The sequence below is a fragment of the Phocoena sinus genome, chromosome X (genome assembly GCF_008692025.1).
Source record: "Phocoena sinus isolate mPhoSin1 chromosome X, mPhoSin1.pri, whole genome shotgun sequence".
Taxonomy (NCBI): domain Eukaryota; kingdom Metazoa; phylum Chordata; class Mammalia; order Artiodactyla; family Phocoenidae; genus Phocoena; species Phocoena sinus.
In genome coordinates, this window is record NC_045784.1 from 16,247,076 (window position 1) to 16,263,999 (window position 16,924).

Genomic DNA, 16,924 nt, shown 5'->3' on the forward strand with positions numbered 1-16,924 from the left:
CCTCATCTCTAACATGGAGATGAGAGTACTTACCCCGTGGGGTTTTTTTTTTTAAATGAGGATGAGAGACGGTGAGGCTTAAACGAGTGACAAATATGTAAACCTTTCCCGGTAGCGCCTGGTACATAGTAGGTGCTACCTGTGTTAAAAGTTGTTATTATCATTTAGGATCTCTGTTGCCTTATTGATTCTCTGTATGGAAGTTCTGTCCATTGATATGAGTGGGGTGTTAAAGGCTCCTACCAGTACTGTATTCCGGTCAATTTCTCCCTTTATGTCTGTTAGTATTTGTTTTATGTATTTGGGTGCTCCTATATTAGGTTCATATATGTTGACGGGTGTAAAATCATTACATAGTGTTCTTTATCTTTCTTTATGCTATTTGTTGTAAAGTCTATTTTGTCTGATATGAGTATTGCAACCCCCGCTTTCTTGTCATTTCCGTTTGCATTCCCTCACTTTCAATCTTTGTGTGTCCTTTGCCCTAAAGTGGGTGTCTTGTAGGCAACATATTTTAGGCTCTTGGTTTTTTTTAATCCAGTCTGCCACTCTCTTCTGATTGGAGCATTACTGACATTTAAGGTAATTATTGATACATATGTATTCATTGCCATTTTAAACCTTGTTTTCCAGTTTATTCTATGTTTTCTCTTTGTTCCTTTCTTTTTGTGGTTTGAGGATTTCCTTTTACTTTATGCTTGTGTTTTCTTTCTGGTTTTTGTGAATCTATTGTATGTTTTTCACTTGCGGTTGCTCGGTTTTTCAAGTATGTGAACCCCTTCCTGTATGTTTGCTTTAGACTGGTAGTCATATAGGCTCAAATGCATTCTAAAAAAACAAATGTACATTTTGTCACTCTCCTTCCCCACATCTTATGATTTTGATGTCTTTTTTTTTGTTTGTTTGCGGTACGCAGGCCTCTCACTGTTGTGGCCTCTCCCGTTGCGGAGCACAGGCTCCGGACCCGCAGGCTCAGCGGCCATGGCTCACGGGCCCAGTCGTTCCGCGGCATATGGGATTTTCCTGGACCGGGGCACGAACCCGCGTCCCCTGCATCGGCAGGCGGACTCTCAACCACTGCGCCACCAGGGAAGGCACCCCCTCCCCTTTTTTTTTTTTTTTTTTTTTTTGGCAGTACGCGGGCCTCTCACTGTTGTGGCCTCTCCCGTTGCAGAGCACGGGCACCGGACGCGCAGGCTCAGCGGCCATGGCTCACGGGCCCAGCCGCTCCGCGGCATGTGGGATCTTCCCGGACCGGGGCGAACCCGCGTCCCCTGCATCGGCAGGCAGACTCTCAACCACTGAGCCACCAGGGAAGCCCTTGATGTGCTTTTGATTACATCTTCATGTTTATCCTTCTGCTGTTCCTTGTGTTTATCATCACTTTCACAAATAGTTTTTTTTGTTTTGATCTGTATAGTGGCTAATTTAAGTGATTTACTTTCCAATTGTGACTTCCTCCTTCCTATAGCTTCTTTTCTATATAGAGAAGAACTTGGAGTATTTCTTTTAGGGTAGGTTTAGTATTGCTGAATTCTTTTAGTTTTTGCGTGTCTGAGAAATTCTTTATTTCTTCTATTCTAAATGGTCATCTTGCTGGGTAGCGTATTCTAGGTTGCAGATGTTTCCCTTTCAAGGCTTGAATATATTTTGCCACTCCCTTCTGGCCTGCAGCATTTCTGTAGAGAAATCAGCCGATAGCCTTAGGGGGATTCCCTTGTAACTAACACTTTTTCACTTGCTGCCTTTAAAATCCTCTCTTTAACTTTTGCCATTTTATTATAATAAAATGTCTTGGTGTAGGTTTGTTTGGTTCATCTTGTTGGGACCCTCTGTGCTTCCTGTATCTGGATATCTGCTTCCTTCTTTAGGCTTGGGAAGTTTTCAGTCATAATTTCTTCAAGTACATTTTCAGTCCCCTTTTCTCTTTCTTCTCCTTCTGGAATCCCTATTATGCGTAGATTGGCACACTTTATATTATCCCATAGGTCTCTTATATTGCTTTCATTTTTTTTCACTTGCCTTTCTGTCTGCTGTTTTGATTGGGTAATTTCCACTATTCTACTTTCGAGGTCACTTATTCTTTCTTCTGCATTATTCATTCTGCTATTCATAGCCTTTAGCTCAGCTTTCATCTCAGCAAATGAAGTTTCTAATTTTTCTTGGCTCCTCTTTCTAGTTTATTTTTACAGTACCCTGCATTTCTGTCGATAGCCTTTCTTAAGTCCTTCAGTATTTTCATTATCTCCTTTTTGAACTCGGTATCTACTAGACTGAAACCCTAGTTTCATTGTTGGTTCCTTCAGGGGAATTTTCTTGGCCTTTTAACTGAGAGTAGTTCCTCTGCTTGTTCATTTTGCTTATATTTTTCTTACCCTCTGAATTTAGGAGAAACAATTATCTACTGTAGTCTTGGAGGGCTACTTATATGCAGGTGCCTCCCTGCGTAGTTTGTGTGGGTTGAATATTTTTTTGGCATGAGGGCTGTTTTTGGTTTGGATTCTTGCCGTCTCTTTGCTCTGCGTGTGCTGGTCGTTATCTCCTTGATAGGGGATGTGCAGGTGCGTGGCCCGCGTGTGCTCCCGGGGAGGGTGGGGGCAGTGGTGGGTGCCCAGTCACGGGACCCTTGGCAGCTGCAGTGGTCTGCATCCGCCTCTGGAGTCCGAGATGGCAGTGGCGGCTCGAGTCCGCCCCCCGGAGCTCGTGTAGGTGGTGCCCTGCTGCCTGAGAGTGCACTCCCGGAGAAAGAAGCTCCTATGGCGGTCCCACCTCTCTCTTCGGGCACCCCCCAACAATGGCCCCTTGCCTTTCTGGCGGGCCCAAGCTTCTTCCCGTATTCCCTCATTTATAGTGCACCGCACTCCAGCCCCCTCAGGCTGTCGTCTCCACGTAGCCAACTCCAGTCCTCTCCCTGGGTCTGACCTCCGAATCCCAAACCTCAGCACCCAGCCCTTGCCCAGCCCAGTGGAGGAGCTTCTCAAGCTGGGGAGTGCAAGGTCGTGGTACCAACCGTCTGTGTAGGTCTCTCTCCGCTTTGCTTTCCGCAGACCAGTTGCTGCACTCTCCTCCGAGGTTCCGCAGCTCCACCTCTGTCCTGGGTGATGTCTCTACCAGTGAGGGGACTTCTCAGGGTGTGGAAACCTTTTCTTTTTCACAGCTCCCTCCCAGGGGCGCAGGTCCCGTCCTGATTGCCTTCTTTTTCCTTTTGTCCTACCCAGTTATGTGGAGATTTTCTTGCCCTCTTGGGTGTCTGAGGTCTTCTGGCAGAGCTCAGTAGATGTTCTGTGAGAACCGTTCCACATGTAGATGTATTTTTGGTGTATTGATACTTGTGGGAGAAGGTGAGCTCCACGTCCTACTCCTCCACCATCTTGATCCGAATCTCCCTCACACTTTTTTGTTTTGTTTTATTTTTATTTATTTTATTTGTTTATTACTTTTGGCTGCGTTGGGTCTTCGTTGCTGCGCGTGGGCTTTCTCCAGTTGCAGTGAGTGGGGGCTACTCTTCGTTGTGGTGCGCAGGCTTCTCACTGTGGTGGCTTCTCTTGTTGCGGAGCACGGGCTCTAGGCGCCCGGGCTTCAGTGGTTGTGGCACACGGGCTCAGTAGTTGTGGCTCGTGGGCTCTAGAGCACAGGCTCAGTAGTTGTGGCGCATGGGCTTAGTTTCTTGTGGCATGTGGGATCTTCCCGGGCCAGGGCTCAAACCCGTGTCCCCTGCACTGGCAGGCAGATTCCTAACCACTGTGCCACCGGGGAAGCCCCGAAGCTCAGGTTCTTGATGTCTCATCGCAGAAAGAATTCAGTGAGAGACAAAGTGATAGGTAAGAAGTGGATTTATTTAGAGAGAGACACACTCCACAGAGTGTGGGGCCATCTCAGAAGGTGAGAAAGGCCCCCCCCCCCCACTTCTGATATGACTTTTAGCTTAACTTTCGCTTAATGTGGCTCCTTTCACCCATTGTATCAGTGAATCTTACTACTTTTGAGATTCATAGTAATGAAATGGGAGAAAGTATCTAAGTAGCTTTCTGACAGTCAAAATCTTTGACCTTACCTTCTTGCTCTTTATTATGTAGAACTGTCATTGTTTCTTGTTGGGAATTTAGGATGGAGAAAGAGAATTTTTCCTTTCCTTGGTTACTGTTGCTTGACTGGTTTGGTCGTTAGTTTACAGTCTCCAAAATGCAGTTTCTGTAGTTGTATCTGGAGATTTATTTTGCAAGACAAGATATATATATTTCTAGCCCCCCAAAACAATTTAACTGTCAAAAATAACATATCCATTTCATGATTGCCGAACATAACGTTTTGTTTGTCACCTCATACTTCTCAACTTTACTTCTTCCCAAATTTCTCAATTTTCTTCACTTACTCTTAGATGTATTGGACTCTCTCAATCTCTAACTTAACTGAAGCATTTGTCTCTAGCAGTTCAACTTTTTTTCTCCAGCAATGTCATGGTTTTTGTTGGCTTTATTGGATAATGGTATATTGATGGGTGAAGAGATCACTAGATAATAGCTTTCTGCCTGTTGGCTTGTACACTTAGCAGATCAACCTTATCCCTTCTCACCAAGATCAAGACCATTGCTACAGGTTGGATGGTAAGGTAACACACTGTATGAACATATCAAAAGTACTTTTTGTGGGGTCTGAAGAATGCTCTTCAAGTCTGCATGAGAAGAAGTCATATTGGTTTACGTATGCGTGACGTGGCAGAATGTGGCTAAAGTAGTACAGTCCTCCTAACTGATTAAATGTTTGTGGTCTAACCTGGACCTTAGCCATCACATAGAGTACTGTTGCTGTGAGCAGAGTGAAAAGGAAACATTTCTGGCAGCTTTTTACTCGTGCCCCTCCCCCCCACCAAACAGTGACAGCCACCTGAACATCAACAAGGGAGCACTGGGGATTTCCATGGCGGTTCAATGGTTAAGACTCTGTGATTCCAATGCAGGGGGTGCAGGTTTGATCCCTGGTTGGGGAACTAACATCCCACATGCTGTGCGGCGTGGCCAAAAAAAAAAAAAAGAGGGAGCACTAGGATTCTTCGGCGGCCGTGCGGGTTTGAGGAGGCAGCTCGTGGGGGTGAGGTGCTTAAGGTGAGGTGACACAGACCTTGGAGCGAGATTTACTGGGTTTGTACCCCAGCCCCAACAGTTAAGTGCTCTATGGCTTTGGGCAACTCAGGTAGCATGAATCTCATCAGCACCGAGAGAAAAGCTTCACTGAAAACTCATTGCAGGTCCCACCCCCTCAACTCAAATGGCAACAGTGCAGTCAGAGGCCTGCCCCTCTAAGCCTCAGAATAGGAATTCTGTAGCAATAGGAATTGAGGTTAAAACTCAGATGCCACCAGCCTGCACACCAAATGGCATGAGTCAATGACACCAGCTCCGAGATCTGTTTTGAGCCTAAGCAATGGTCCAAGTTGCACATAGGTCACCTTGCTTGATCTAACAACAGATCAACCTCAGAAAGAGGGATTTTTGTCAGAATTTCACCCACTGAAGAAACAGCTGGCTAATCTGGTTTTTTCCCAGTAATAAATGAGAAGCTTTTATTTTATTTTAAAAAAATTTTGAATTTTATTTATTTTTTTATACAGCAGGTTCTTATTAGTCATCAGTTTTATACACATCAGTGTATACCTGTGAATCCCAATCGCCCAATTCATCACACCACCATCCCCACCCCACCGCGGCTTTCCCCTGTTGGTGTCCATACGTTTGTTCTCTACATCTGTGTCTCAACTTCTGCCCTGCAAACTGGTTCATCTGTACCATTTTTCTAGGTTCCACATACATGCGTTATATACGATACTTGTTTTTCTCTTTCTGACTTACGTCATTCTGTATGACAGTCTCTAGATCCATCCACGTCTCAACAAATGACCCAATTTCATTCCTTTTTATGGCTGAGTATATTCCGTTGTATATATGTATCACAACTTCTTTATCCATTTGTCTGTTGATGGGCATTTAGGTTGCTTCCATGACCTGGCTATTGTAAATAGTGCTGCAGTGAACACTGGGGTGCATGTGTGTTTTAGAATTATGGTTTCCTCTGGGTATACGCCCAGTAGTGGGATTGCTGGATCATATGGTAATTCTATTTTTAGTTTTTTTTTTTGCGGTGCGCGGGCCTCTCACTGTTGTGGCCTCTCCCGTTGCGGAGCACAGGCTCCGGACGCGCAGGCTCAGCGGCCATGGCTCACGGGACCAGCCGCTCCGCGGCATGTGGGATCTTCCCGGACTGGGGCACGAATCTGCGTCCCCTGCATCGGCAGGCGGACTCTCAACCACTGCACCACCAGGGAAGCCCTATTTTTAGTTTTTTAAGGATCCTCCATACTGTTCTCCATAGTGGCTGTATCAATTTACATTCCCACCAACAGTGCAAGAAGGATCCCCTTTTCTCCACACCCTCTCCAGCATTTGTTGTTTGTAGATTTTCTGATGATGCCCAATCTAACTGGTGTGAGGTGATACCTCATTGTAGTTCTGATTTGCCTTTCTCTAATTAGTGAGGTTGAGCAGCTTTTCATGTGCTTCTTGGCCATGTGTATGTCTTCTTTGGAGAAATGTCTATTTAGGTCTTCTGTCCATTTTTGGATTGGGTTGTTTGTTTCTTTAATATTGAGCTGCATGAGCTTTTTATATATTTTGGAGATTAATCCTTTGTCTGTTGATTCATTTGCAAATATTTTCTCCCATTCTGAGGGTTGTCTTTTCATCTTGTTTGTGGTTTCCTTTGCTGTGCAAAAGCTTTGAAGTTTCATTAGGTCCCATTTGTTTATTTTTGTTTTTATTTCCATTACTCTAGGAGGTGGGTCAGAAACGATCTTGCTATGATTTATGTCAGAGAGTGTTCTTCCTATGTTTTCCTCTAAGAGTTTTATAGTGTCCGGTCTTACATTTAGGTCTCTAATCCATTTTGAGTTTATTTTTGTGTATGGTGTTAGGGAGTGTTCTGATTTCATTCTTTTACATGTAGCAGTCCAGTTTTCCCAGCACCACTTATCGAAGAGACTGTCTTTTCTCCATTGTATATCCTTGCCTCCTTTGTCGTAGATTAGTTGACCATAGGTGTGTGGGTTTATCTCTGGGCTTTCTATCTTGTTCCATTGATCTATGTTTCTGTTTTTGTGCCAGTACCATATTGTCTTGATTACTGTAGCTTTGTAGTAGAGTCTGAAGTCAGGGAGTCTGATTCCGCCAGCTCCATTTTTTTCCCTCAAGACTGCTTTGGCTATTTGGGGTCTTTAGTGTCTCCATACAAATTTTAAGATTTTTTGTTCTAGCTCTGTAAAAAATGCCATTGGTAATTTGATAGGGATTGCATTGAATATGTAGATTGCTTTGGGTAGTATAGTCATTTTCACAATATTGATTCTTCCAATCCAAGAACATGGTATATCTCTCCATCTGTTGGTGTCATTTTTAATTTCTTTCATCAGTGTCTTATAATTTTCTGCATACAGGTCTTTTGTCTCCCTAGGTAGGTTTATTCTTAGGTATTTTCGCCCTTTTGTTGCAATGGTAAATGGGAGTGTTTTCTTGATTTCACTTTCATATTTTTCATCATTAGTGTATAGGAATGCAAGAGATTGCTGTGCATTAATTTTGTATCCTCCTACTTTACCAAATTCATTGATTAGCTCTAGTAGTTTTCTGGTAGCATCTTTAGGATTCTCTATGTATGGTATCATGTCATCTGCAGACAGTGACAGTTTTACTTCTTCTTTTCCAATTTGTATTCGTTTTCTTTCTTTTTCTTCTCTGATTGCCGTGGCTAGGACTTCCAAAACTATGTTGAATAATGGTGGTGAGAGTGGACATCCTTGTCTTGTTCCTGATCTTAGAGGAAATGCTTTCAGTTTTTCACCATTGAGAATGGTGTTTGCTGTGGGTTTGTTGTATATGGCCTTTATTATGTTGAGGTGGGTTCCCTCTATGCCCACTTTCTGGAGAGTTTTTTTTGTTTGTTTGTTTTTGTTTGTTTTTTTGCTGTGTATGATTCTTTTTTTTTTTTTTTTCCCGGTACACGGGCCTCTCACTGCTGCGGCCTCTCCCGTTGCGGAGCACAGGCTCCGGACGCACAGGCTCAGTGGCCATGGCTCACGGGCCCAGCCGCTCCACGGCATGTGGGATCTTCCCGGACTGGGGCATGAACCCGTGTCCCCTGCATCGGCAGGTGGACTCTCAACCACTGTGCCACCAGGGAAGCCCTGTATGATCCTTTTAATGTGTTGTTGGATCCTGTTTGCTAGTATTTTGTTGAGGATCTTTGCATCTATATTCATCAGTGATATTTGTCAGTAATTTTCTTTTTTTGTAGTATCTTTGTCTGGTTTTGGTATCAGGGTGATGGTGGCCTCATAGAATGAGTTTTGGGAGTGTTCCTTCCTCGGCGATGTTTTCGAAGAGTTTGAGAAGGATGGGTGTTAGCCCTTCTCTGAATGTTTGATAGAATTCACCTGTAAAGCCATCTGGTCCTGGACTTTTGTTTGTTGGAAGATTTTTAATCACAGTTTCAATTTCATTACTTGTGATTGGTCTGTTCATATTTTCTATTCCTTCCTGGTTCAGTCTTGGAAGGTTATACCTTTCTAAGAATTTGTCCATTTCTTCCAGGTTGTCCATTTTATTGGCATAGAGTTGCTTGTAGTAGTCTCTTAGGATGCTTTGTATTTCTGCAGTGTCTGTTGTAACTTCTCGTTTTTCATTTCTAATTTTATTGATTTGAGTCCTCTCCCTCTTTTTCTTGATGAGTCTGGCTAATGGTTTATCAGTGTTGTTTATCTTCTCAAAGAACCAGCTTTTAGTTTTATTGATCTTTGCAATTGTTTTCTTTGTTTCTATTTTATTTATTTCTGCTCTGATCTTTATAATTTCTTTCCTTCTGCTAACTTTGGGTTTTGTTTGTTCCTCTTTCTCTAGTTCCTGTAGGTGTAAGGTTAGATTGTTTGAGATTTTTTCTTGTTTCTTGAGGTAGGCTTGTATAGCTATAAACTTCCCTTTTAGAACTGCTTTTGCTGCATCCCATAGGTTTTGGATCACTGTGTTTTTCATTGTCATTTGTCTCTAGGTATTTTTTGACTTCCTGTTTGATTTCTTCAGTGATCTCTTGGTTTTTTAGTAACGTCTTGTTTAGCCTCCATGTGTTTGTGTTTTTTACGTTTTTTTCCCTGGAATTCATTTCTAGTCTCATAGTGTTGTGGTCAGAAAAGATGCTTGATATGATTTCAGTTTTCTTAAATCTACTGAGGCTGGATTTGTGACCCAAGATGTGATCTATCCTGGAGAATGTTCCATGCACACTTGAGAAGAAAGTGTAATCTGCTATTTTTGGATGGAATGTCCTATAAATATCAGTTAAATCTATCTGGTGTATTGTGTCATTTAAAGCTTCTGTTTCCTTATTTATTTTCATTTTGGATGATCTGTCCATTGGTGTGAGGTGTTAAAAGTCCCCCACTGTTGTGTTCCTGTCAATTTCCTCTTTTATAGCTGTTGCAGTTGTTAGCAGTTGCCTTATGTATTGAGGTGCTCCTATGTTGGGTGCATGTATATTTATAATTGTTATATCTTTTTCTTGGATTGATCCCTTGATCATTATGTAGTGTCCTTCCTTGTCTCTTGTAATATAATTTTAAAGTCTATTTTATCTGATATGAGTATTGCTACTCCAGCTTTCTTTTGATTTCCATTTGCATGGAATATCTTTTTCCATCCTGTCACTTTCAGTCTGTATGTGTCCCTAGGTGTGAAGTGAGTCTCTTGTAGCCAGCATATATATGGGTCTTGTTTTTGTATCCATTCAGCAAGCCTGTGTCTCTTGGTGGGAGCATTTAATCCATTCACGTTCAAGGTAATTATTGGTATGTATGTTCCTATGACCATTTTCTTAATTGTTTTGGGTTTGTTTTTGTAGGTCCTTTTCTTCCCGTGTGTTTCCCACTTAGAGAAGTTCCTTTAGCATGTGTTGTAGAGCTTGTTTGGTGGTGCTGAATTCTCTTCGCTTTTGCTTGTCTGTAAAGCTTTTGATTTCTCCACGGAATCTGAATGAGATCCTTGCCGGGTAGAGTAATCTTGGTTGTAGGTTCTTCCCTTTCATCACTTTAAATATGTCATGCCACTCCCTTCTGGCTTGTAGAGCTTCTGCTGAGAAATCAGCTGTTAACCTTATGGGAGTTCCCTTGTATGTTATTTGTCGTTTTTCCCTTGCTGCTTTCAGTCATTTTTCTTTGTCTTTAATTTTTGCCAATTTGATTACTATGTGTCTCGGCGTGTTTCTCCTTGCGTTTATCCTGTATGGGACTCTCTGTGCTTCCTGGACTTGGGTGGCTATTTCCTTTCCCATGTTAGGGAAGTTTTCAACTATAATCTCTTCAAATATTTTCTCTGGTTCTTTCTCTCTCTTCTTCTGGGACCCTTATAATGTGAATGTTGTCGTGTTTCATGTTGTCCCAGAGGTCTCTTAGGCTGTCTTCATTTCTTTTCGTTCTTTTTTCTTTAGTCTGTTCCGCAGCCGTGAATTCCACCATTCTGTCTTCCAGGTCACTTATCCGTTCTTCTGCCTCAGTTATTCTGCTATTGATTCTTTCTAGTGTTGTCTTCATTTCAGTTATTGTATTGTTCATCTCTGTATGTTTGTTCTGTAATTTTTCTAGGTCTTTGTTAAACACTTCTTGCATCTTCTCTATGTTCGCCTGCATTCTTTTCCCAAGGTCCTGGATCATCTTCACTATCATTATTCTGAATTCTTTTTCTGGAAGGTTGCCTATCTCCACTTCAATTAGTTGTTTTTCTGGGGTTTTATGTTGTTCCTTCATCTGGTATATAGCCCTCTGCCTTTTCATCTTGTCTGTCCTTCTGTGGATGTGGTTTTTGTTCCACAGGCTGCAGGATTGTAGTTGTTCTTGTTTCTGCTGTCTGCCCTCTCGAGAAGCATTTATTATTTCAAAAAAAAAGGAAGGGAGTTGTAGAGAACATCTTCCTTCTGGTGCTCTTCGAATCATAAAAGATCCCTCAAACCTTTTGTTTTTTTTTAAGTCAGGGAATGCTAAGTATCTTTTCTTTTGTCTTGTACATTTCTCACTAAGGTGTCTATCTCATGCTTTGTGTAGTTTAAAATATTTTTCTTATAGTACCGTTTCATAGAGAAGTGATTTGCCTGAAATAGGAGTTGAATCATAGTTTTATTTGAAGAACTATTCTGAAAGTAAAGCATTAGCTTGCTCAACCTATGTGGTTATGACTAAGAATAGCATAAACATACCCCACAGATTATCTGGTCTCTTCAATTTGGCCATTAACTTCATTATATTTTCACTGTGATTTCTTTGAAAACAAAGTGACTATATAGACGGGTTTCTGCAGTTTGCCTTTAGATGGGGGTACCATCATGTTTCTTTGGCCAAAGCATGGATTCCTTTTGGAGGACAAGATCCCAACACAGTGAACAGAATGGAAGATAAGCCCATGAATGTGTTAGGGCTCTTAGAGTTCTAGGACTGCATCCTGATAACTGATTAATAAGAATAATAACTCAAAAATAACCGACAATAAAAAACACTGATATACTTGTATATTTTGATTTTTCAAGGCAAGCAGAGTGCTGGTGGCATCCCGTAATTTTGCAAATGATGCTACATTTGAAATTAAGGTAAGAGGTGTTTTGCTTCGTGTTAAATTTTTTTCCACAGGTACACTTTGATATATAGTTTTACCTCTGCAGTAGAGCATTTTGATATTTATGCTTTTCACCATTTTATTCCAAATGTTCTAGAATCGAAGATTCAGAGAAGTTAGCAAAAATTAGAATTTACTCCTTTTATGTAGCAGGTTTTTGGTACTTTGGAGCAGGAGAGCAAGCTAAAAAGATTGAAGACCTACTCTAAGACTTGAAATGTAGTTTGGTAACATGTTTGAATAAGAAGAGTCTTAGAATGCTTCTTTGAAAGTTTGTCTTTGAACCTGTAACTCAGTTGACTTCTATGGGTTTTCAGTGAAAGTCATCTTAGAAAGACTTCCTTTCTCCAAAACCCCATCTCATTGCACAGTTTTATGAAGGAATCAGAAGCAATATGCAGCATTTCTGATGTGCTCGCCTGCTGGTTTTCAAGTTCAGTATTTGCTGGTTTTCGATTTAAATATTTCGAGTTAGATCTTAGAGTGGGTTGGCAGTGTTTACGTTGTAGTGACTGAGAGATAACTGTCTGATTCCATTTCAGAAATGTGATCTTCACCGGCTGGAAGAGGGCCCTCCTGTCACTACGGTGCTCACCAGGGAGGATGGGCTCAAATACTACAGGATGATGCAGACTGTTCGTCGAATGGAGTTAAAAGCAGATCAGCTATACAAACAGAAAATTATTCGTGGTTTCTGTCACTTGTGTGACGGTCAGGTGGGTGGTAGTTTTGTAATAAGACTGTGTTACTTAGGAATTGAAGTATGGCGTGTGTTTATTGGCTTTTACCCTGCTTTATCTGTCTGAAGGATTTGAGGCTGGTATTTTAGAATAAACATGAGAATGCTGAGACCTGCTAGGAAGCTTATGCTAAAGAATTGACTCATGTATCATATTGCTGACTTCCTGTGCCTTTATAGCATTATGATCACGTGTACTGAGTATACTTTTGGGGGAAGGGTTTTTGTTTTGTTTTTTGTTTTGTAGGTTTAGGCCAAGGTTTATGAAATCAAATGCCTACCAGGGACCAGTTAGGTAGAATACATGAGTGAAGGCTGCCAGCTGTATGAAGTATCGAGAAAGGTGACAGGGACTAGTGGTGAAGTGGAACAGACGGGGCCCACCCGCAGGGGTAGCCATAACTGGCTGGTAGTCCAGCCAGTTGGTGCCATGTGGAAATATGGGGCTAACGCTTCCTGTTGCTGATGTCTTCGAGAGAAGACAGACGTCTCTATTTTCATATGAAATTCCCCAATATTTTAATGTTCACTTTTGATTCAGGATGTTTTCAAATCACCATACAGGCTTAAAAGAAACGTATCTGTGCATTGCCAGTTTATGGCTCTGGCTTGGGCCTTACCCTCTACTCTCTTTCTGGTGAAAAGTAGAGGTACTTGCTGTTATTAATGAAGAGTTCTACTGGGCCAAATGTTTCATAATAGTCTAGGAAACCTTTTAACTAGAAATGGTGTACTGTACTGACTCATTGCCGCTTCTTCCTTGAATGCAGGAAGCTTGTTGTGTGGGCCTGGAGGCCGGCATAAACCCCACAGACCATCTGATCACAGCATATCGGGCTCACGGCTTTACGTTTACTCGTGGGCTTTCTGTCCGAGCAATTCTCGCAGAGCTTACAGGTTTGCTATTAATTTACAAAAAGGGGAAATTAAGTTTTCAGATCTTCTATTAAGATGCTAACCATTTATAAGTTAACATTGAAACCTTTTTGAGGGTTAAAAAAAAAAAAGCTGAAACCAAAAAAACCTCTCCCTTTTGGGGTGCTCTGGTACCTCTATTGTGCTTTCGAGTAAACTGACCATTTTTTGAGGTTGTCTGGCCTCTCAGGTAAAAGGTCAGCTCTATAAAATCAGAATAGTGTTTATCACTCAAGCATGCCAATAGAAATCTAGCAAAGAAAGTAAATTGAGTATAAGTGTTTCATTGGGTAGAAATTCATTGGGTAGAATCTTCTCAACAGTCCCTTTGTCCCCCTTGACTCTTATGCGAGTGTAGGAGAAATCAGATGTTTGTAACTGGCCAAAAAAAAAAAAAAAAGTCTAGGGTACCACACTAACATCTGAAGAAAACTCAGTGATTAGAGAGCTGAAAAAGTTGGAAAGGTCAAGGACATGGGACTGGTCTGACCTTCATTATAAAAGGGCCAGGAGACAAGGAGGACTTGTCTAGGTATTTGCATAGAGGGACAGGTGCTTATGTAGTTGAATTGGTTTCTGAGTTCTAATGGTTGAGCCTCTACGTAAATACTCAGGGTGTGTTTTTGTTTTATACATTTGGTTTTTCATGTGTCATGTTTGTGTGGTGCCACTTCTAGGACGAAGAGGAGGTTGTGCTAAAGGAAAAGGAGGATCGATGCATATGTACGCCAAGAACTTCTACGGGGGCAATGGCATCGTGGGAGCTCAGGTAGTTGAGGACTAGGATTGTATGATTTTCTGGATTTGGCCCTGGTCCACGCCTGTGCAATATTCTGTACCCCAGACAACTTCCCTCTGAAGTACTTGCGGGGCACGGTGTGCTTTAAATGACCTCTTGCTTCATACCCTATCATTTAATAAGTAGATTTGGACAGTGATTTAGGTACTTGTTATGTTTTATAAGTAAGCAAGAGCCTCTAGCAGTAGAACTATACCTTTGCCGTTTAATTGATATTTAATTGCTTTGTCACATCCTCTTGGCCACACCTCTCTCCCTGCTGTAGACAGTGCTGGCACTGGTACCAGACCAGGAGAAGCAGGTGGTCAGGATCTTAAGGGCCTAGTTTGAATCTAAAGCCAGCTTCTGTGGTTATGCCGTCCTCCTTGTTCTCATCAGTTAGTAAATAATGGACAGGGAACAGAAGATCGTATCTAGATTGTTAGGTTTACTGGGGTAGGGACAGTGTCATTTCTATCTCACATTCTGGTCAGGAGTTAACATTCAGAGCATTAACTTCTTCCCTCACGGATTTCTGTGGTTCCTTTCTTGGTTGTCCTTAATATTAGGTGCCCCTGGGAGCTGGGATTGCTCTGGCCTGTAAGTATAACGGGAAAGATGAAATCTGTTTGACTTTGTATGGTGATGGCGCTGCTAATCAGGTGAGTATGTGTCTCTTAACTTTGCAATAGTGATTACAGTGTTATGTCCAAAGTGTTGAATATTCATAGTTCAGTTTGTGGTGAAGTAGTATATCGCTTACTAGTTGAAATGGCCATTTATCTGGCAAGCTAAAATTTGGTTTTGTGGCCACGTTAAGAGATTTACATCCTGGCATTGTTTCACAAGCGCTTTATATAGGTGTACTCCTAAGAGTACGCTCACCTTTGCTCTACCTCAGTGCTCCACAGACTCTGTGGGGAAGGACTGATTTACATTTTTTTTTTTTTTTTTTTTTTTGGCGGTATGCGGGCCTCTCACTGCTGCGGCCTCGCCCGCTGCGGAGCACAGGCTCCGGACGCGCAGGCCCAGCAGCCATGGCTCACAGGCCCAGCCGCTCCGCAGCACGCGGGATCCTCCCGGACCGGGGCACGAACCCGCGTCCCCTCCATCGGCAGGCGGACTCCCAACCACTGCGCCACCAGGGAAGCCCTGATTTACATTTTTAATCCTTGGCAAACCAGTTCTTAAACCAGCACCGTAATGTACAGACTCATTCCCCTGAATGCCAAGGCACTGTCAGACTCCTCTCCTAGTTCCTGAGCCCTGACTCTTCTTGCTCTTCTGTCGTGGTCTGAGTAATCACCGGTCCGTGGCTGACACCCTGCCAGGCCCTGCTCTGGATGCTGATTCTCAGACACCGGTTCAGTCTGGTCATCCAGAGGGTCTCGTAGAATTTATAATGAAGCACGCAACTAGGCAGCCGTAGTACATTCTTAAACATGTCCATTTTTCCCATTGTATTCTCCGCTGCTGCCTTGGCCCTACAGAAGCAAGTAGTATAGTACTTGGTTTGTCACTTCCTTAGCGGCAAAAGAGGTGATGGGTTTGCTGCGCCGTGCCCTGCTCCCCCCCAAGCGCACACACTCCTTTGCTTCAGAAGCTTAGTTGTGGGTGAGGCGTTTCATCCTATGGAAGCTTTCTCTGCTGGGTAGAGCAGCAGCTGTCGTGGATGATGAAGTCTAGAGAAAAACAGCAAAATGAAACCACTTGAACTTTTATACATACTTCCAGGGTCAGATATTCGAAGCTTACAATATGGCGGCTTTGTGGAAATTGCCTTGTATTTTCATCTGTGAGAATAACCGCTATGGGATGGGAACATCTGTGGAGAGAGCAGCAGCCAGCACTGATTACTACAAGAGAGGCGACTTCATTCCTGGGCTGAGGGTAAGGACACCTGTTGTAGAGCTGGAGCTACACCCTCAGGGCCTGCAGGGCCCGGGCACTCTGTCAAGTGCCCTTGAAAAATCTCAGAGAGATCAAAGAATTCTGTTTTCTTAGTGGATGAACAGGTCATGTAAGATGAAAATGGTTTTAGGCAGTTGGATTTATGCTCTGCCCCTTTACTTTTTATTTTTAAAATTTTATTGAAGTATAGTTGATTTACAATGGTGTGTTTATTTAATCTTTCCCATTTATTAATAGGTAGACGGAATGGATATCCTGTGTGTCCGGGAGGCCACAAGGTTTGCAGCTGCCTATTGTAGATCTGGAAAGGTAAGATTTTTCTTGTAGGCCTCTAGGCTAGAGGTGTCTCATGACATTTATCTGTCTTAAAGTTAAAAGAATGCCCCCTGTGTCTATTGTAGCAATGTAGGAGTAGCTGCTAATTGAGGTGTGAAAGATAGAAGCTGGGTCCAGTTAAGCGAATCGGGTCCCTTCATAAATAACATGGTCTTGATAGCTCACATCTTGGGAAACATTCCATGTTTGCCCCATTTGGGGTAAATCTTTCCTTCCAGCGCTCCCTCAGGATTCTGCCGCTGTCTTCATTGTGACAATCCGTTTTGCCTTTTGGTTTGGTTAATTATGTGCTTCTAACTCTTCTCTCCCCCCCCCCCCCGCCCCACCATCAATCATAAGCCCCTTGAGTGAACAGACTGGGGACTCCTGCAGTGCCCTGCACAGAACTTTGCTTATGTAAAATAGGCATCCAGTATAAGTTTGTCTTTTGTAAATCAAATAATACGTTTAAATTATGTAGTCTTAGTCTTGCTGTTTGTTTCAGTCCTAAGAATCTTGACCCTTCCAGTTATAGCAGTGGAGGGAGAAGGGAACAGTGAGATTGGCCTA

General features: G+C 42.5%; 1 protein-coding gene across 3 annotated transcripts in view; it reads left to right on the forward strand.

Annotated features, from left to right (window-relative positions):
• PDHA1 (pyruvate dehydrogenase E1 subunit alpha 1) overlaps window positions 1-16,924 on the forward strand; it is a 34,747-nt gene that overhangs the window by 11,698 nt on the left and 6,125 nt on the right. For 2 of the 3 annotated variants that reach the window (XM_032619351.1, XM_032619348.1), the window contains exons 2-8: window positions 11,611-11,670; window positions 12,239-12,412; window positions 13,206-13,332; window positions 14,028-14,119; window positions 14,698-14,790; window positions 15,863-16,018; window positions 16,277-16,348. In XM_032619351.1, the coding sequence (XP_032475242.1) occupies window positions 12,320-12,412; window positions 13,206-13,332; window positions 14,028-14,119; window positions 14,698-14,790; window positions 15,863-16,018; window positions 16,277-16,348 (633 nt within the window). In that variant the 5' untranslated portion in view covers window positions 11,611-11,670; window positions 12,239-12,319. The remainder of the gene's footprint in view (window positions 1-11,610; window positions 11,671-12,238; window positions 12,413-13,205; window positions 13,333-14,027; window positions 14,120-14,697; window positions 14,791-15,862; window positions 16,019-16,276; window positions 16,349-16,924) is intronic. The other variant, XM_032619349.1, reaches the window with a different exon arrangement.